Here is a 19,129-nt window from a genome sequence, read left to right as displayed (position 1 = left end):
AGAGGGCTGCTCTTGAGTTGAGGTGTATGAGCTTCTCATTGTGGTAACTTCTTTTATTGCAGAATGTGGGCTCTAGGCACACAGGCTTAGTAGTTGCGGTTCCTCAGCTCTGGTGCACAGATTTAATAGTTGTGGCACAACTATTTGCTCTGTGGCATGTGGAATCTTCCTGGATCAGAGAGTGAATCTATTTCTCCTGCATTAGCAGGCAGATTCTTTGCCACTCAGCCAGCAGGGAAGTCCCTAAAGATTCTGTTAATATAAAGACTAATTTTACTTTACTTACAACCTGGTTACTAAGATAATATTTACCATGAAGAGGACTGAAGCCACCATCCACAGATGTTTTATCTCTTGTCTGAAAGATAGTGTTCTCTATGCTGTGGAAATTTGAAAGTCAGACCATAATTGCATAGTCAGCTCTCCATGAAAATGATGGTTCTGGGATACAAGTAAATGAAATCCACAAATAATCCCAGACTTCTTTTATAAAAAAACTATTTTACATAGAAATTCCAACAACTATTGCAACTGGGAGAGTTGAATGTCCTATTCCTGTCCAATTTCTGGGCAGGAATTAATAACAAGCAGTGTAACAGCCCAAAGACAAGGAATCAAAGAGAAACAGAGAAACAAAGGTTATGGTTTTAATTAGCAGCTGAAACCCAGTGTTTATTGCCTACAGTTTCCTGAATGACCATAAAATATGACCAAAGCTAATTTAACACCCAACCAAGGGTTTAAAGGTTATAATAAAACAAATTTTACAAACCATAAACAAGCCATATTTGATCAACCCACTGAACTCTTGATAAGGCTTAAGTAGGTGTCACCTTATATCTCCATGCAGCAGCTCAAGAGGTTTGTCATGATGCCAGACCACTGGGCTACACGTTCAACCCAGAGGTCTTACTGGGAAAAGTTAAGAACCTGAGATGGGTCACCAGTCAATGCCTGCTTTTCACTCTGCTTAATTTCTGCTTTTTGATTATTCAGGGAAAGAGAGCTTAATGATAGTACACATTCTTTATATACAAGGACACATTTAAAGATGCATATTTCTATTTTATGATGCTTATTTATTTCAGTGGATGGAAATGCAGAATTAATGATCTTAAATAGCTGTCTCTGATTCCCAAGAGAATAATTTTGCTTTATTTCATCCTAGAGTTGTGTGGCATCATGCAGAGATATGCTATTTGAACCATGGAAAGTATGATGAAAAAGACTTGAGATTTATGAACCCATAGCCACACTGGGAAAACTTCATAATGGTTGGAGAATGTCTTTTAAAATATAAAAGATAATGGTAAAGAATCTGCTTGCAATGTGAGGGACCTGGGTTCAATTCCTGGGTTGGAAAGATCCCCTGGAGGAGGGCTTGGCAACCCATTCCAGTATTCTTGCCTGGAGAATTCCCATGGACAGAGAAGGCCGATGGGCTACAGTCCTTGGGATTGCAAAGAGTTGGGCATGACTGAGCTACTAAGTACAGCAAAATCCAGTATAGGCTCAACTGGTAAGCAAAATAGAGATAGTTTCAAAATATCAACAGTAAGATGACCGCCCCTTTCAAAGACACCGCCACCAGTCACTTAGTAGGCTAGTTTCATCCCAACAGTATTCTGATTATTGATTTAATTTAATCTAAGGAGAGATAATGTGAGGAAATGGAGGCATTGAAGAGTCAGTGTTATCACTAGAACTCAGGGTCTGTCTGTCCTCCAAAGAAGAACTCATTGGCTTCTGTGCTCACCACCACCACCGAGTCCTACAAACGTGGTAAGCCATGTGATCTTACCCATAAAGACAAGTCTCTCATGCGCTCTGAAGAGAAGGGTTATATTTTCTTGGGAAAAAAAAAAAACAAACACACAAGGTTTACAAAAACCTCCTAGGTTATTCTGAAACATCGGTCTAGTGGGATATCCCCTTTCCCCTTATAAATTGAAGAATTTCTGATTTAAAAATATAACACAATCCTAGATCTCAGCTATTGTACAAACACTGAAAAAAATCTAGGACTCAAATTCAAATGTAAGTACCTTTGATTTATTTCAAAAAACTAACAAGTCCTTTCTTCCTTTCTCCCTCCTTCTCTCCTTCTCTCTCCCTCTCTCTCTTTTTATTTTGTCTCCCTCTATACTAACCACTAAGCAATCCATTTAGGCTTTTCATAGAATGATAGTATCATTAACATTGGAGGGTTCATAGAGGGGTGTCTAATCAAGCAGTCTCTGCTTCAGTACAACCAATGGCTGAACAGTTTATACTATAGGTGAGCATGATTAGATTTTAGAATAGTTCCTCTTAAGCCAGCTGGTAGATAGATGCTTTTACTTTGGTCAGTTCTCAGTTTTTCCAAGCTTTCATTCTCAGTTTTTTTTAGCTTTTTAATTTGCAAAGTAGATATGGTACTTCACAAATTGTTGTGAAAATCAGTCAAGGTACTGTATGTTCTAACTGCACCGCAATGACTATATAATTCAAGCATTGTTTTAATTAACTTCCATCAAACTACTGTGAAGTAAAACATTGTTTTCCAAATGTAAGAATAGCAATGATAGAAGTAATAATAATAATTGAGCTCAGAGGTGCTGAGTGGCCATTAAGTGTGCTAAGAACTTTATACGCATTATCTCATCAAAAGAAAATTGCAGTGTGATGAAAACATCCTGGAATTAAATAATGGTGATGCTGCATAACCTTGCGAATGTTCTAAAATCACTGAAGTGTATACTTTAAAAGGACAGATTTTATGGTAGGTGAATTAGATCTCAATTTAAAAAAGAATGTGTAGGTGCAAGAGCCTTGGAAAACTATAAGCACAGAGGTAGTCCTCATAGTGCTGTGAAGGAAACAATAAGGAATAAGTCAGTTTGGGGTTTTTGTTTGCTTTTTTACTCTCAAGTTCTTTATCATACGGTTGAGAAGTTACAACAGGTACATAAAAACTAACACCTAAAACAAGTAGTGTGGGTTGGGGGGCTGTCATGAGCTTACAAAGTTTTATTAGACAGTCTGAAGACCAGAAGATGAGTATAAGCCTCCAGAAGGGTGATACCATTGTCAGGATATAGTTTCATGGAATCAAAGAAGCTGCTGCTGCTGCTGCTAAGTCACTTCAGTCATGTCTGACTCTGTGCGACCCCATAGACAGCAGCCCACGAGGCTCCGCCGTCCCTGGGATTCTCCAGGCAAGAACACTGGAGTGGGTTGTCATTTCCTTCTCCAATGCATGAAAGTGAAAAGCGAAAGTGAAGTCGGTCAGTTGTGTCTGACTCTTCGCGACCCCATGGACTGCAGCCCACCAGGTTCCTCCGTCCATGGGGTTTTCCAGGCAAGAGTACTGGAGTGGGGTGCCATCGCCTTCTCCTTCAAAGAAGCTATAGCAGTCTAAAGAACATGGGCACGTTAGAAAAGGTATATTGTCCTCCATGAAGATTTGATGAGTAAATGAAAATATGATTTTCTTATAATGCATGAGCCTTTAATGATATCTCGCTACAGTGATCACTCTAGATGTTAGCCACTTCTGGTTCTTTATCATGTGGTGCTGTGAAATGCCATCAGCCAAAAAGAAAGGTGTACTTCTCAATAACCCTGCTCTTGACTCCATTCTTTGATTTCAGGATCTTGTAGAACATGGACACAACTGAAAATACTTTGTTTTTACAAAATCCCTCCAATTTGATGAGGTTTCCATGCTTATATTTATTAGCTGTATGATTTGAGGCACATTATTTAAACTCTCTGAGCAGATACAGAAAATAACACTTAGCTTTATGTCAGCTAGGTGTTTCAGGTAGATTCCTGGTATGTTTCAAAAGTCTATTATGAGAAGGCCTCATTCTATTATTACTGAATGTCTGGTGCTCAGTGAGCCCTGTAGTGTGTAGGGCCCAGAAAGAGAGACGGGAGGCAGAGAGAACATATCTTCTACATCCCTGAATGTCTTTGGTATCCACTGGCTGGCTGACAGCTGTCCAACTGGCTTGCTTCTGCCATACAGTCGAAGGCTTCCTGAGGCACTTTGAAACCTTCCTCACAGAGCAACTCTGCTCCCCCTGCCAATCCCTCCCCTCTTTTAAGGGTATGAGTATTTTCATGCATTATTTATCTCCCTTTTATCTCTCCAATTTGATTGAAAACTTTCTGAAGGGCAGAGAACACACATGACCTGTTTGTATTGTCTGCACACTTATCAAATGCAGAATGCATATTATTCAATTTTGTATTTATTAACTGAAAGAAGAAAAAAGTATTAGTCAATAGGGAAAGTGGAAGACAGGGGAGCAGCGACCTTCTGTTTTTGAAATGGTGTGGGGTTTCTACTGGGGAGAGAGAGTGCATTGCCAGCTCAGTCCAGGTTAAAATGACTAGATCCAAACCATGTGTTGACATTACAGTCCATCTAGACAGGTAAGCACAATCTCTACCATGCGGACCCCTGAGTCACTAACTGGAAAATGTTCAGGGGTTACATTAGCAGTTATCTGAACTGGTATCGCTATTTTGAGGTGAGAGAACAGATGCCTCTCTGACTCTAACACTTTGCAGTGTCACTTACTCCCAGCAGCAGTGACTCTAGGTCTCAGCGTCATCATCAGCCTTAAAATCTTGTTCCCTGATGAGGATTAGTCTCTGGAGGAGCAAAACACGACATTTAACCTGACTCTGATTTTAGTTGACAGGATAGACTTGGACATGGGGATTGTTCTGTACAATAGGAAATGAACCTGAGTGTTGAGTGCATTTAAAGACATAATCAAGTTCTCTCCGCAGTGGGGCCCTGGAGTATTGAGCTGTACTGTATGGCACAACAGAAGCTTATAGACCATAAGCAAGTCTCCTTGCTAATCTACATGCCATGCTGGATTACACACTTATTTATTTTGTTTAGTGGTATTATAAGGGTATGATAAATAAATGAACAACAATAAAAAAAGACACTTTTTTTTTTTTTTTAACTGTTTTCTTGGACATAATTGAGCTAAACACTTCTTCCTAACAACCCCAGAATAGGGAACAAAGCAGTGGATGTATCTGTATGCCATAGTATATATATTTTGTTGTATCTATTTCATATGCATATAGATTGAAATTTATCTGCATCTTGAACATCAAACATCCTGCTTGAAGTATGCCCAAGATATTGAGTAAATCATTAAATCCAGATCTTGATTAAAACAAATATTTTTCAAATGAGTATGTGATTGCAGATGGAACTAAAAGATGAATTAACTTTAGTGTCACTGGCTAAATCTTTCAAGTTCCTTCCTGGTGTCATCTTTCATGTTTCCTTTTAACTTGGTTTAATAATATAATCCTTATTGTGAAATCAGCTTATGTGAAAAAATCAATAATTACCTTTGTCACTATTTATTTAATGAATCCATGGAAAGACTTCATTAAACTATAAATGCCTCGTTACTGATATTCTCATAATAGACTTTTGAAATTATTATGTGAGCCAGTTATCTATTTTAAGGAAGATGCAGTGTTGAAAGATAAGTACATGTCCGGTGAAACTGCTGCTGGTTTTGCTAATGCAATATTCATGAGAATTTGCCAGAGACAATCACATTTAATCCCAGAGAATAAGAATTTGAAATGAATTCTTTTAAATTGTAATTATCCATTGGGAAGAAAGTTCAGCAAGTTTTATTGTTTATGTAATTGAAATGACTTTCTATCCTGTTAATATGGGAGGGGTGTGTTTTGAGAATATTTACAGTTTCTGAATAGAACTATAAATATTGGCACTCTAAATATGCTTGATATTAATATTTTATTGTTTATATGCCTTTTTATTTGTTTTTAGGGGAAAAATTGGCCTATTGGCTATTATTTATACTTAAACTGTTTTTCAAGAACTTGATGCAACCTGGAGTGAAGTAAATGTTGTCTGCATTAGGGTACAATCTATTGTTTGAAACTTCTCAGGTGATATTTCAGTTCTAGTTGACTCTGGACTTTGAATACATGAGATGTCAAAGATGTTGGAAACTGAAGGACCAAATCAGCATATGCAGGGAAATATGAGCATCGTTTAAAGTCAGAAGCTCTCCAAGCATCACCAGTTCTCACTGTTTCTTAACAGTCTGTTTTGTTGCAAGAAATGAATCCCTGAGAAATCTGGGAATTTCTTTACACTAGAAGACATATATTTTATCACATATACATGGGACCTAGAAAAATGGTACAGATGAACCTATTTTCAGGGCAGAAATAGAGATGCAAACATATAAAATGGACATGTGGACATGGAGCGGCAGAGAGGAGGTAGAATGAATTGGGAGATTGGGATTACCATATAACACTACCAGGGGTAACATGGATAGCTAGTGGGAACCTGCTGTATAGCACAGGGAGCTCAGCTCAGTGCTCTTTGGGGACCAAGATGGCTGGGATGGGGTGGGGAGTGGGAGGGAGATCCAAGAGGGAGGGAATGTATGTATACATAGAGCCAATTCACTTCATTGTACCGCAGAGATTAATACAACATTATAAAGCAACTAGACCCCAATAAATTATATGGTGGTAGTGATTTAGTAGCTAAGTCATGCCCTACTCTTTGAGATCCCGTAGACAATAGCCAGCCAGGCTCCTCTGTCCCTGGGATTTCACAGGCAAGGATACTGGAGTGGGTTGCCATTTCCTTCTCCAGGGGATCTTCCCAACCCAGAGGTTGAATTCACATCTCCTGCTTGGCAGGCAGATTCTTTACCACTGAGCCATGTGAGAAGCCCCAATAAATTATATATATAAACTCAAAAAAGAAAATAAGCATTTTACATTTCACATTGCCAAAAAATATAGGGATAAGGTAAAGGACTCTTTTTCAGATTTTGGTGCGTTTTGCATCTTTAGCATTGTAACGTGTCTATTCACAGAACTTGAATCTCATTAATGATTAGAACTCTGATGAAAATAGCCTTCTGCAGCCTTCCTGTCAGAACAAGTAGTAAACTTTAAGAATTTCTTTCTGTCTATTCTGGGATAAGATACATGTCTATAATAGAAGAAATACAAAAGCACTCAACTCTAGAGTAACAGATATCCTCACATGCTTGTTATGGTGAAAGAGTAGATTCCTAGGTTGTGACAGGAATTTAAAACTGTTCCATGGAATATTTCTTCTTTATTCCAGTAAAGTCTAGGAAAAGCCTCATTATTACCTTGGTCACTCTTGGATAATGAAAAAGAGTCCTCTGTTCATGTCGATATGATTTCGGCTTATGTATATGCTCAGTCTGTCAATCATGTCTGACTCTTTGCAACCCCATGCACTGTAACCTGCCAGGCTCCTCTGTCCATGGAATTTTCCAGATAAGAAAACTGGTGTGAGTTGCCATTTGCTACTCCAGGGGATCTTCTCTTGAGTCTCCTGCATTGGCAGGCAAATTCTTTACCGCTGTGCCAACTGGGAAGCCCAGTTTCAGCTTACTCGTTTGTAATAATAAATAGAGTTTCAGTTAAAGCCAGCCTCATGCCTGCTTGGGCTGCCTTGGAGCTGCTACTTGCATGGGGTGAGGGAACAGGGTCATGTCTCCTCTTACTTCCAAGGCCTTTACTCCTCCTCCTTTCTGATTCCTCCAGGTATGAAGCAGGAGAAGGAAGAGGAGATAAGGAGCAGAAATGATCTTACTTGGCTAATACAGTAGTAACCATCTAGCTGGGTTTAGCCCATGCTTAAATTTGGCTCGGAGAAGCGCTTTTGGGGGACATTTTGGTGGGATTTTTGTGTGTGTGTGTGCTCTTAACCACATGGTTGAAATTTCTGTACTTGCAATTCCCTGAAAGTGGGTAAATGCACCTCCTTCAGATAGTCATTTAGGATTTCACCTCAGTCCCTGCACACCCATCACTGCAACTCCATGCTCTTTCTGTTGAGTTGTCTTCACTACTCACCACCTCTCTCTCCAGGGACCCTCTTGGATAGAATACGACACTGTTCTGTGCTGGCTCTCTAACCCATGGTCCATGTGTAATGCTTACCTGTTCTTTCTTCTAATGAAATATTAACAGGTTATCCCTGGGGCAGTAGTAACTCCTTGCTCTGCCATCAAAGCATCAGCCAGTAATAGTCTCTCCCCTTGAAGATTTGTTGGGCAAGAGTCAAATCCCAGGCAAGGGCAGCCAAGGTGGCTGATTACCCCCACAACTGCTCCCAACTTCCAGGAGACAAGTATCAAACTTCCTGGGATGTGCCATTAAAGTCCCTTTCCCCTGTACCCCTAAGATAAGGGAAAAGCAACCTTCTATCTTGGAGATACATGCAAATCACATCACACCCCAATTTTCTCCAAAAATCCTCTTCTAATTATCAATCACCTCTTGGTCTTTCTTGCCTTTTTAATTGGCTGCAAATAGGTAATTACTCAAGGGTCCCAAAAGTAGTTTTCAGTGGTCTTCTTTGCAAGTCTGGATTAGGCAGTCTTGTACCTCATTTTGTAAAAGGAAAGTTGAAACTGGCCTTTTTGTTTGTTTGTTCTTTGTTTACTTACTGACATGTCAAGATTGCAGCTGAAACTGAGACAAAAGAGTCCATTTTAACATCCAGTTATGTCCATGGTAAAGGTTGAGGGCAGAAGGAGAAGAGAGAGTCAGAGGATGAGATGAATGGGTGGCATTACCAATGCAATGGACATGAACTTGAGCATACTTTGGGAGATGGTGAGGACAAAGAGGCCGGGTGTGCTGCAGTCTATGGGGTCACAAAGAGTTGGACATGACTGGGCAACTGAAAAACAAATGTCCATATATCAGTCGCTTACTATCTTCTCTCAAATTATTTTAAGCATGCATTGATTGATACATACAAACAATCTGCAGAGCATAATAAGCCTCCATGGTGCTCCTTATTCTATCCAGAAAGATAAAACAAGTAACAAAGAACAACCAGACTTACCAAATATGCTACCTGTAGCTAGAGGATGACCCAATATTCCTAAAATTCAGCCTAGTGTAATGATTAGGAGCTCAACCACTGGAGCCCAACTGTCTGGGTTTGAATCACAGCTTTTCTCTTTCTAGCTGCATGACTTTAGCTAAATCACTTTATCATTCTGTGCTTCAATTTCCTCATCTGTCAAATGCAGACAGAATAATACCCCTCTCTTGGAGTTGATAGGAAAAATATCAGAGTTAGTATTGGTAAAGTGCTTAGGATACTATAGAGTTGTTGCTTAAATAAAGATAACTTAATAAACTATTCTTAAAAAATTTCCTGTGGCATTGTATCACAGGTGTTAAAATATAAATATGCCATGTTAAATATTTTACTGAAAATGAGCAGAGAGGAATCCTACTAAAATGAAAAAATAATGAATGTTTACACAAAATACCTAGGCTTTAAAATTTTCTACAAAAGTCTTTATAGATCCTTGGATAAAAAGTGTTCATTGAAATCCTCTTGCTTATCTTCTGAATCAATCTATAAGAAAGCAAAACACCTTACAATGGCATATACTTTAAAGTAAGAAACTTGAGAAATATGGTAGAATATAAAAATAAGCCCAGGTTAAAACAGAAGAGCAGAAGTCTATGCGGCTTGTTAAATTTCCCTCCTCATTTTGACTGAGTTTCCTAATAACCCAAGTCAGAAAGGAAATGTGATTTTGTCATATTGTCCATCAAGCACAAAACAAATCAAAACACACAAAAATAAAAGCTGTGCTAACCTGTTACAGGAAAGAGCTCTTTTGTGGACCCTAAGAACCAGGAATAAGAAAAACAGAAGGGAACAATGACAGTGATCAGTGTCCCAAACAACATCTTCAAATACTTCCCTTCAATTAATGTAGTGTTATACAAGATTTTTTTTTAATTAGTACAATCACTCTCAGTGTAAGCTGATGTCATACTCTTGCTGCTTAGTTCAATGATGAGAATCCAGCAAGAGGTCAAGAGGATGTGGTCCAAATCTTCAGGTTTCCGATGTCCTGGTTTTAAATTTCTGCAGGAATGGATGGACTGTGTGTCCTTTACATCCCCTTCCCCCCATGTTGTTCCAGTCATCTGAGGTTTGACAAAAGGTGAGCTGCCGACAATTTGAGGTTATGTACTCTGACAAGGGCCTGCAGTGCGAGTGTTCTCTGCTACTGATTAAGGGCAAGTCCACATGCTTTAAAAATAACTGAACTCATGCCAGAGTTGGCAGCCCTGCTGTTAGAGAAGGCTTCTCAAAGGCAGAGGGCATAAGCACATGTTTCTCTTTGGTGCTTTGTATAATGAAAGTATAAAGTTAACAGCCACAAACTTTGCACTGAGAATAATCTGTAATGTTGCTTCACATAATTTAGAGAGCTAATTTTAGATAGCCATATCTTAACTTCATCTTAGCTTAGATATACACTAAGAACGAGGGAACTGAATTCTAACTCTGGCATCCCTCCTTTTAATTATACGACCTTGAACAAGTCATTGCACCTTCCTGCATCATCATTTCAGCATCTGTAAAATAATTTGAGTAAATTTCAGAGTCTTAGCATAGGAGGATCTTCTGTGTGTGAATAATGATTGCACTCACTAAATGCCTGTGTGTTCATACTCTGGAGAATGATTTTCTATATTGTGAGCCTTTGTCCACGTTATATTCAGAAATAGACTTTATTGCTCTGATTTCACCAGTTATTAAAAGGGAGAATTTCAAGCCTCATTTTTCTTGTGAAATGGAAGGCATGGATTAAAGGAACTATGTTAGAGAACATGAAAGTATATCGTTTCACACAGGCAGCTGTGCACCTTGTCTGTGGCAACCCCTGGGAAGAAGGCGGCTCAATTCTCTTGAAAGCGTGCTTTTTAAATATTAATTATCCGTGAGAGAGATGCTTCAGATTTGCCCAGATGTCAAGAACATAGCACAAATTTTAAGAAATAAAATGGAAGGAGAGCAACTGTTGTTCTGAAGCATATTTTTGAGCAATACCCTGAATGTAATCCTTACTAAATACTGATGAATCAGCACAACTTCCACTCAACTCTTTTTACTCCTCTGCTCTCTTCCAGCATCAAGGAAAAATTGGAGTTAAATTTAATGTTGGGACAGATGACATCGCCATTGAAGAGTCCAATGCAATCATTAACGATGGGAAGTACCACGTAGTCCGTTTCACGAGAAGTGGTGGTAATGCCACGTTGCAGGTGGACAGCTGGCCGGTGATTGAACGCTACCCTGCAGGTAAGCCGGCCAATGTGTATCGCGGGAAGAGTTCTTGAAAAACAAACGAAAACGAAGCATTGTTTTGCGTCCGTTTCACCCCATTGTGGGTTTTCTGAGAAACCATCAAGTATTTATTGGACGTTAGAGTCGTGTGAATGTAATGCTATCCTAAACTGTTCTTGATACAGTGTACAAATGGCATTATATAGGAGAACTTGAAGGCACACGTTATAGTTTGCAAAATTCCGGACATCAGTGAAACCAGAAAAATGCACACATAGAAGGCACAACATGTCAAAGCTCTTTTTACTGGATCCTTGCATTGGAACAAAGGAAAGGCTTTGTCAAAAGTAACAAAGTTAGAAGTCAAAACTAAGACAGGGAATATTATACCACTTTTCTCTGAAAGAAAATAGGATGATGCAGTTCCTTTGATGATGGTACATAGCTGAAACCCATGAAAGCTGCCGGCGGGGACAAACAAAAATAGTAAAGGAACTCTGTCTAGTACCATAAATAAGCAGTTATGAAAACATGTAAGTAAATGACGTTTGTTTTCACTGTCCTAAACCATGGGGTTTTACACAGATTCTGTGACACTAGGATTAGTCATTTCAAGTCTATAAAATGAACGTTAATTTATTATTGATAAAATAAAAATTATCTTTCTTCATCATTACAGAGTTTTGTCAGTACTATTACTGAAACAGACAGTACATTAGAAATTAAACCAGTTACTTGTGATTGCATATACTCTCAATTTTTAAAATGCCATTGTAAAGTAAAATTCAAATTAAAGCACAAAGGTATTTTGCTCTAATTATTATCCTTTCCATATTTTAGTGCAAAATAGACTACTAGAAACATTGTCTCATTTTTCTGCACACCCCTTTTGGAAACAACTCTTTTATATACAGCAGCAGATTTATAGCATGGTAGAAAGAAAGATTAAAAAAAGAAAATTTCATTTGGCACAATAAAATGATTACCAAAACTTATGCAGAAATTTCTCTATTACAGTATTTGTTTCTTGCAAGAAGTAATTCAAGGAAGTAACTAACTTACAAAATAAAAACCTTTTTCCTTAGTAGTTACACATAATTATGAAATGAAATATCTGTGATGCCCTCTGGGACCTTTTATAATTTATAACATCTACATATTTAAGCTGTACTTCAAACCTATTCTGTAAATCTGGTGCTTTACAAATATATACTGAATTTAGTGTAATAAATACTGTCTTCTTCTGAAAATACAGAATTCATAGGCAAGCACATTAATAATACACCCAGTACCTTTTAAAATACTGTCATTTAATAGATACAATAGATATTTACTGAATTGATGTCATTCGAATCATCCAGGTCTTAAGACTACAATTATGAGAATGCACACCTTCTGTTACCAACTATAATAAGATAAAGGAATGGAAGATCTGGAAGCAAAGTAACTTAAATGTGAATGCAGTGTTATATAGCCCCTGCTAACCCTTATCACATTTACTGAATTCTAATAGAAATGTAATTTTTATAATAACTGCAGCCTTAGTGAAATGACAGGAGCCGACTGGATTTTAATCTAAAGTCCAGATTAATCAATACCTATTTACTGAGAGGAAATCATTGCACTGGATACCACTGAAGACATAAAGTAGGGTAAAGTCTAGACTCTGCCCCTGGGATGTGGTCCTCTGTGAACAGTGGACCTGAACTTGTAAAAGGACAAATCCTGTTACTCTTATATTAGAGTGCTGCAGTTGCCTCTTGAAACTTAACTTGGTTTCACCAGTTACCTCATTAAAATGATCTTAGTTCATTAACTTTTCACTCGTGTTACACTTTCCAAGCCAGTATCTTTAAGAACCCTGCTCTAGAGAATGTTAATGGTGACCTCTGGCAGGAGAAAGGAAGCCCCACCCTCAAATTAGTTTGGGAACTTCTGGGTTAAACTAAGTTAAAAATATCTACACTTGGACTTTATATTAATACCATATTGAATCTCTAAAAGAGAAATACAGTATGCATTTCCCAAGCATACATAAACAGAACCTAGTTTTTTGATGTGCTAATAATGCATTTAGATAAATATTTTATGTTTTTAAAAACTTCTATACCTCATTATTTTAAAATATTTTATCTGATTATCAGCACTTTAATTGTGTAGATACCAGATACTATATTCTAGGCACAGTCCAGAAAGGGGTGGCCTCTGTCTTTTTGTGGCATCAGTCAGTTCAGTCGCTCAGTCGTGTCTGACTCTCTGCGACCCCATGGACTGTAGCACACCAGGCCTCCCTGTCCATCGCCAACTCCCAGGGCTTGCTCAAACTCATGTCCATTGAGTCAGTGACGCCATCCAGCCATCTCATCCTCTGTCATCCTCTTCTCCTCCTGCCTTCAATCTTTCCCAGCATCAGGGTCTTTTCCAATGAATCCGTTTTGTGGCCTGCCAATGTCCAATTTGAATACTAGTAGCTGAGACTGGAGCAGTATTAATTAACTTATAAAACATATAAATGCACTTACCACAAAGCACTATAATGAAAAGTTAACAAATATTTGTATTTGTTCTAGACATATTTTTATACATATAATGTACCAATTAAATGTTTTCTCAATATAAAATATATTTAAAAGTCAGAAGCTGGCAAAATCATGATAATTAAAAAGCAAATCTCTAGAAATACTCAATTTTGATTTCATCTTTTATAGTCAAAGATTCTAAGAGTCCTTCCAGCAAAAATTGTTTTAGATATAATTAATAAATCAAAGGTGAGCAAAGTTGCAGTTATTCTGAAGGATATAAGCAAGAGTAAACCACTGAATCTGCCCTCAAGGAAATTAGAGCAGTTGTGAGGAATTTTGATATATACATATAAAAAGTTAATGAACAGCATGTAAAAAACTCAGGGGAGTCACCATGGTTGTCATCAAGCATTTTATTAATCATCTGCTCTGCCTGCATTTCAGCATGATATTGAGATAGGAAATAAGCCATGACAATTTCAAATACCTTTTCTCTCGGAGCTTCATTGGCAACAGTTCCATGAAGACCGAATACAGATTTCTAAGTACGTGTCACCTAGAACAAAGTGATTGTATATATAAATTCAATAGAAATGTTTAGTATATCTCTTTTATATTGGTTTGTAGTATGAGCATTTTTATTTTAAAAGGTTTTTGATTATTATTCATTAGAAAAACAGCTGGACCAATGCTTTTACCACTAAATCCTGTAATCAGAAAAGTGGGAACCAATTGACTATATTTGGTTCCTTTTTAAGTGCCTGTACTGCAAAATATAGGTAATGGGGTTGAAATTAGTAATTAAGTATACCACTTAACCTTCCATTATAGTGCTTTGTAGTAAGTGCTTTTATATGAAGCAATTCATCTGGTAGCCACACTATATCTTTAATGAAAAGCATCTAAAGCATTGACCAGTGCCGTTAGCCTATAATTGTCTGGAAGGCTTTCATAGAGAAACTAATTAGCAGAGGTAGATTTTATGCTCTTTTGGAGTGCATGAAATATTCTCATAACTCAACAATTCATGTTAGAATAAATATTGAATTTTCTGAATAGTAGACCCAGTTTTCATTATGCTCTGTGCATGGAGAAAAGTATAGAAATAATATTTTGCAAACCATTTAAAGTTGAAAAAGTCATTTCTTGGTGCTTATCAGTTAAAGCTCTAGAATATAATGCATCATTAATCCCTGATTTGTTCCTAATTGCAGTTAGTAAAATTTTCTCTCTCAACCAAAATAGACTTCCTCTTCTCATGATGTTAATCCACAAAGCCTAACATAATTTTACTTGCCCACACTAAAGATTAATCCATATAAATCACAATTACCTTTGAGGTTAAACTTTGGGTTCATTTTTCTACCACAGTGTACCAAAAAGATGTTACTTATTCTATACAAATATCCATTTTATTCCGTCCAAGTTAATACATCAAATCAACAAACATCTAGACTTACCATCTGGTTACAGAGATACATAAAAATGTTCAAGATTAATGTATTATATGAGAAAATACAAGTTTTATCATATCATATTTAGCTAATTTCTGAATAAGACATGCTAAGAAACAAAGATAAAATAGTTTCAGGGAAGAAGAGCCATTTTAGAGAGTGGTCTAGTTAAGGCTACAAAAAATACAGGAAATTTGATTTGGGTCTTTAAAGGTTAGATTTTTACTTAGAGGGTGACATGCATTCATTTTAATGGGATTAGCAGGAACAGATAGTGACAAAATAATTAGAAAGCTTTTAAAAAGCCCAGGTGTCAAAAGATAAGACCTAAAATAAGATGTGAGGGCGTGAGAAAACAAAGAGGTTGAACATAGAATACATTAGAAGACCTCATGAACAGCCAAGTAAAAGGAGAGTAAGTTCCACTTTTCAGTTCCTCTCTCTGTCTCTGTTTCTCTTTTAATTTAACCATGGATTATTCAATGTTCTGATGCTGCTATGTGACCACCAGAATGCACTAGGTAAATGAAATGAAAACCTGTGCTAGGAATGAGTAGAAAAGACATAGTTTTGGTTTACTTAAAGTTTAGTCTCTTTGAAAATCTACAGATGTCAAATAAAATGGATTAGCCTCAAAGTTAGGAGTTCAGGGTTTAGTTGCTATTCGAGTTTAAATAAAGAAAAAGTGGCAGTCTGGAGCAGTGTAAAAATAAAGCATAGTTTAGGGATGGAAGAGTGGAAAGAAAGAGGAATAACTCAAGGGGAGACTTTAAGGAGTGGGTGTAAATGTTGTCTGCATGACCATTTAATTTGGCTCAAAGGTCTTATGGATATTATCTCTAACTCTTGGCTTTCTTTTCATCTTCAAAGGCTTGTAAAATATTTCAGAGCTCAAGAAAGGTCATATTGATGATTTCCCTTTAAATCCCTCAAACTTAATTTAGATTAATTAATTGATTTTTAGTTCAAGTCATGATTATTTATTGGTTAGGTATTTAAGCCATTCCATCCTTTGAAGTTTCCTGCTGCTGCTGCTGCTGCTAAGTCACTTCAGTCGTGTCCAACTCTGTGCGACCCCAGAGATGGCAGCCCACCAGGCTCCCCCGTCCCTGGGATTCTCCAGGCAAGAACACGAGAGTGGGTTGCCATTTCCTTCTCCAATGCATGAAAGTGAAAAGTGAAAGTAAAATCGCTCAGTTGTGTCCGACCCTCAGCGACCCCATGAACTGCAGCCTACCAGGCTCCTCTGTCCATGGGATTTTCCAGGCAAGAATACTGGAGTAGGGTGCCATTGCCTTCTCCTATTTGGTACTAAAATGTTCATTTCTTGTGAGTATTTTTATATTTTTATTTTTTAAACTGAAAATTTAGTCTGTGTGATACAATTCAGAAAAATCTATCTCATTTATGATCATAGCACTTGAAAGGGGAAGGAACTTCAAAAATCTTCTCTTCCAGCTTCTTCATTTTTAGACAATAAAATGGAACCTTGGAGAGGTTAATGGATTTGATCAGTATCACTATGCTAGTTTGTAACAGAGCCAAAAGTACATGTGAAACTTGTCCACTAACTCTGTGCACTTTATACTGTCTGGGAGAGAGAAACCAAAATGAAGAGACATCATTAGATATATCCTCAACACAGCAAGGTACATTCTTCATAACTAAATATTGTGACTTACATGGTCAGTCATACTACTTCTGTTGACCCACAAAGACACACATACATACAATCTTATGAGTATTAAAAAATAGTAGCACATGGAATAAAAATAATTTTCTTACAAAGTCATAGTTTTATCACTAAATTTTTGAATAACTCATTAGTAGGCACTGATTAATTTTTAACCTTACTTTAAAAACTTTATTAGCAAATTAAGTAAACCATTTATGAATCATAATATTTTACTGTTCCTACAACACTCAACCTTTAGGTTGACATACTTTCCAACTTTATATATTTACTAATTTATATATATTTTTCAGCAACATCACTTGAAACTTAATTTCAGGTACTAGAAGAGAAGTGGTTCATTAGAGGATTCAGGTATTAGATTTCTTCAGGATTATTAAGGAGAAAAACTGTATCCTAATGAAAAACTTGCTCCTCTTGGTTAAATGTCGAGATACAGGAAAGGTATGACTGAGTTTTGTTTCCTTCCTACAAAGTTAAGAGTGAAAATCTAACTCACTTATGGTAAATGATAAACCACACAGAAGATTTGAATCATTCTTTAAATAAATTACCAACTTGAACCGACTCCAGTCGATGACCTGGCACATAGCGTGGTCAGTTCAGCTCAGTTGCTCAGTCGTGTTCTACTCTTTGAGACCCCATGGACTGTAGCACGCCAGGCTTTCCTGTCCATCACCAACTCCCAAAGCCTACTCAAACTCATGTCCATCACGTTGGTGATGCCATCCATTCTCTGTCATCCCCTTCTGCCCCCACATTCAGTCTTTCCCAGCATCAGGGTCTTTTCCAATGAGTCAGTTCTTTGCATCAGGTGGCCAAAGTATTGGAGTTTCAGCTTCAGCATCAGTTCTTCCAGTGGATATTCAGGACTGATTTCCTTTAGGATTGACTGGTTGGATGTCCTTGTAGTCCAAGGGATGCTCAAGAGTCTTCTCCAACACCACACTTCAAAAGCATCAATTCGTTAGTACTCAGCTTTCTTTGTAGTCCAACTCTCACATGCATACCTGACTACTGGAAAAACCATAGGTTTCACTAGATGGACCTTTGTTGGTAAAGTGATGTCTCTGCTATTTAATATGCTGTCTAGGTTCATCATAGCTTTTCTTCCAAGGAACAAGCTGCTTTTAATTTCATGGCTGCAGTCACCATCTGCAGTGATTTTGGAGCCCCCCAAAAATAAAATCTCTCACTCTTTCCACTGTTCCCCATCTATTTGCTATGAAGAGTTGGGACCGGATGCCATGATCTTAGTTTTCTGAAAGTTGAGTTTTAAGCCAACTTTTTCACTCTCCTCTTTTACTTTCATCAAGAGGCTTTTTAGTTCCTCTTCTTTCTGCCTGTAGGGTGGTGTCATCTGCATATCTGAGGTTATTGATATTTCTCCTGGCAATCTTGATTCCAGCTTGTGCTTCATGCAGTCCAGCATTTCGCATGATGTACTCTGCATATCAATTAAATAAGCAGGGTGACAATATACAGCCTTGATGTACTCCTTTCCCGATTTGGAACCAGTCTGTTGTTCTATGTCCAGTTCTAACTGTTGCTTCTTGACCTGAATACTGATTTGTCAGGAGGTAAGTCAGGTGGTCTGGTATTCCCATCTCTTTCAGAATTTTCCACAGTTTATTGTGATCCACACAGTCAAAGGCTTTGGCATAGTCAATAAAGCAGAAGTAGATGTATTTCTGGAACTCTCTTGCTTTTTCGATGATCCAGTGGATGTTGGCAATTTGATCCTTGGTTCCTCTGCCTTTTCTAAATCCAGCTTAAACATCTGGAAGTTCATGGTCCATGTACTGCTAAAGCCTGGCTTGGAGAATTTTGAACATTATTTTGCTAGTAAGTAAGATAAGTGAAATTGTGCAGTAGTTTGAGCAGTCTTTGGCATTGCCTCTCTTTGGGATTGGAATGAAAACTGACCTTTTCCAGTTCTGTGACCACTGTTAAATTATCCAGATGTATGGTACTTACATAATAAATTGTACTTAATAAATAATTGTTGAATAAATCCCATTTCCTCATTCAACTTCAATGTTAAATATTGTCTTTTGATCATGGTTTTTAGCCAAAATGTGCAGATGTGCATGGATAAATATTTATGTGAATATATAAATATTTGGCTTTCTATTTGATATAGTTAACTGTTCACTCATCCAGATTTTCCAAAGGAAAGCTTACATACTATGGGAAATCTGAAATTTCAAATACTATAGCAGTATTAGGTAGAATTAGTGACTAAAACTCTGACTTTTCCTTTGTTAATTATCTTCTTCCTTGGTATTTA

General features: G+C 37.5%; 1 protein-coding gene across 28 annotated transcripts in view; it reads left to right on the top strand.

The window, feature by feature from the left end:
* The window catches only part of NRXN1 (neurexin 1), a 1,220,650-nt gene that overhangs the window by 1,014,570 nt on the left and 186,951 nt on the right, over nt 1-19,129 (top strand). For all 28 annotated transcript variants that reach the window (XM_025262312.3, XM_025262311.3, XM_025262309.3 and 25 more), the window contains one exon: nt 11,014-11,185. In XM_025262312.3, coding sequence (XP_025118097.1) covers nt 11,014-11,185 — 172 coding nt within the window. The remainder of the gene's footprint in view (nt 1-11,013; nt 11,186-19,129) is intronic.

Source organism: Bubalus bubalis, chromosome 12 (assembly GCF_019923935.1).
Source record: "Bubalus bubalis isolate 160015118507 breed Murrah chromosome 12, NDDB_SH_1, whole genome shotgun sequence".
NCBI lineage: Eukaryota > Metazoa > Chordata > Mammalia > Artiodactyla > Bovidae > Bubalus > Bubalus bubalis.
Note: the sequence above shows the minus strand (reverse complement) of the source record. Positions and strands in the feature narration are given on the sequence as shown.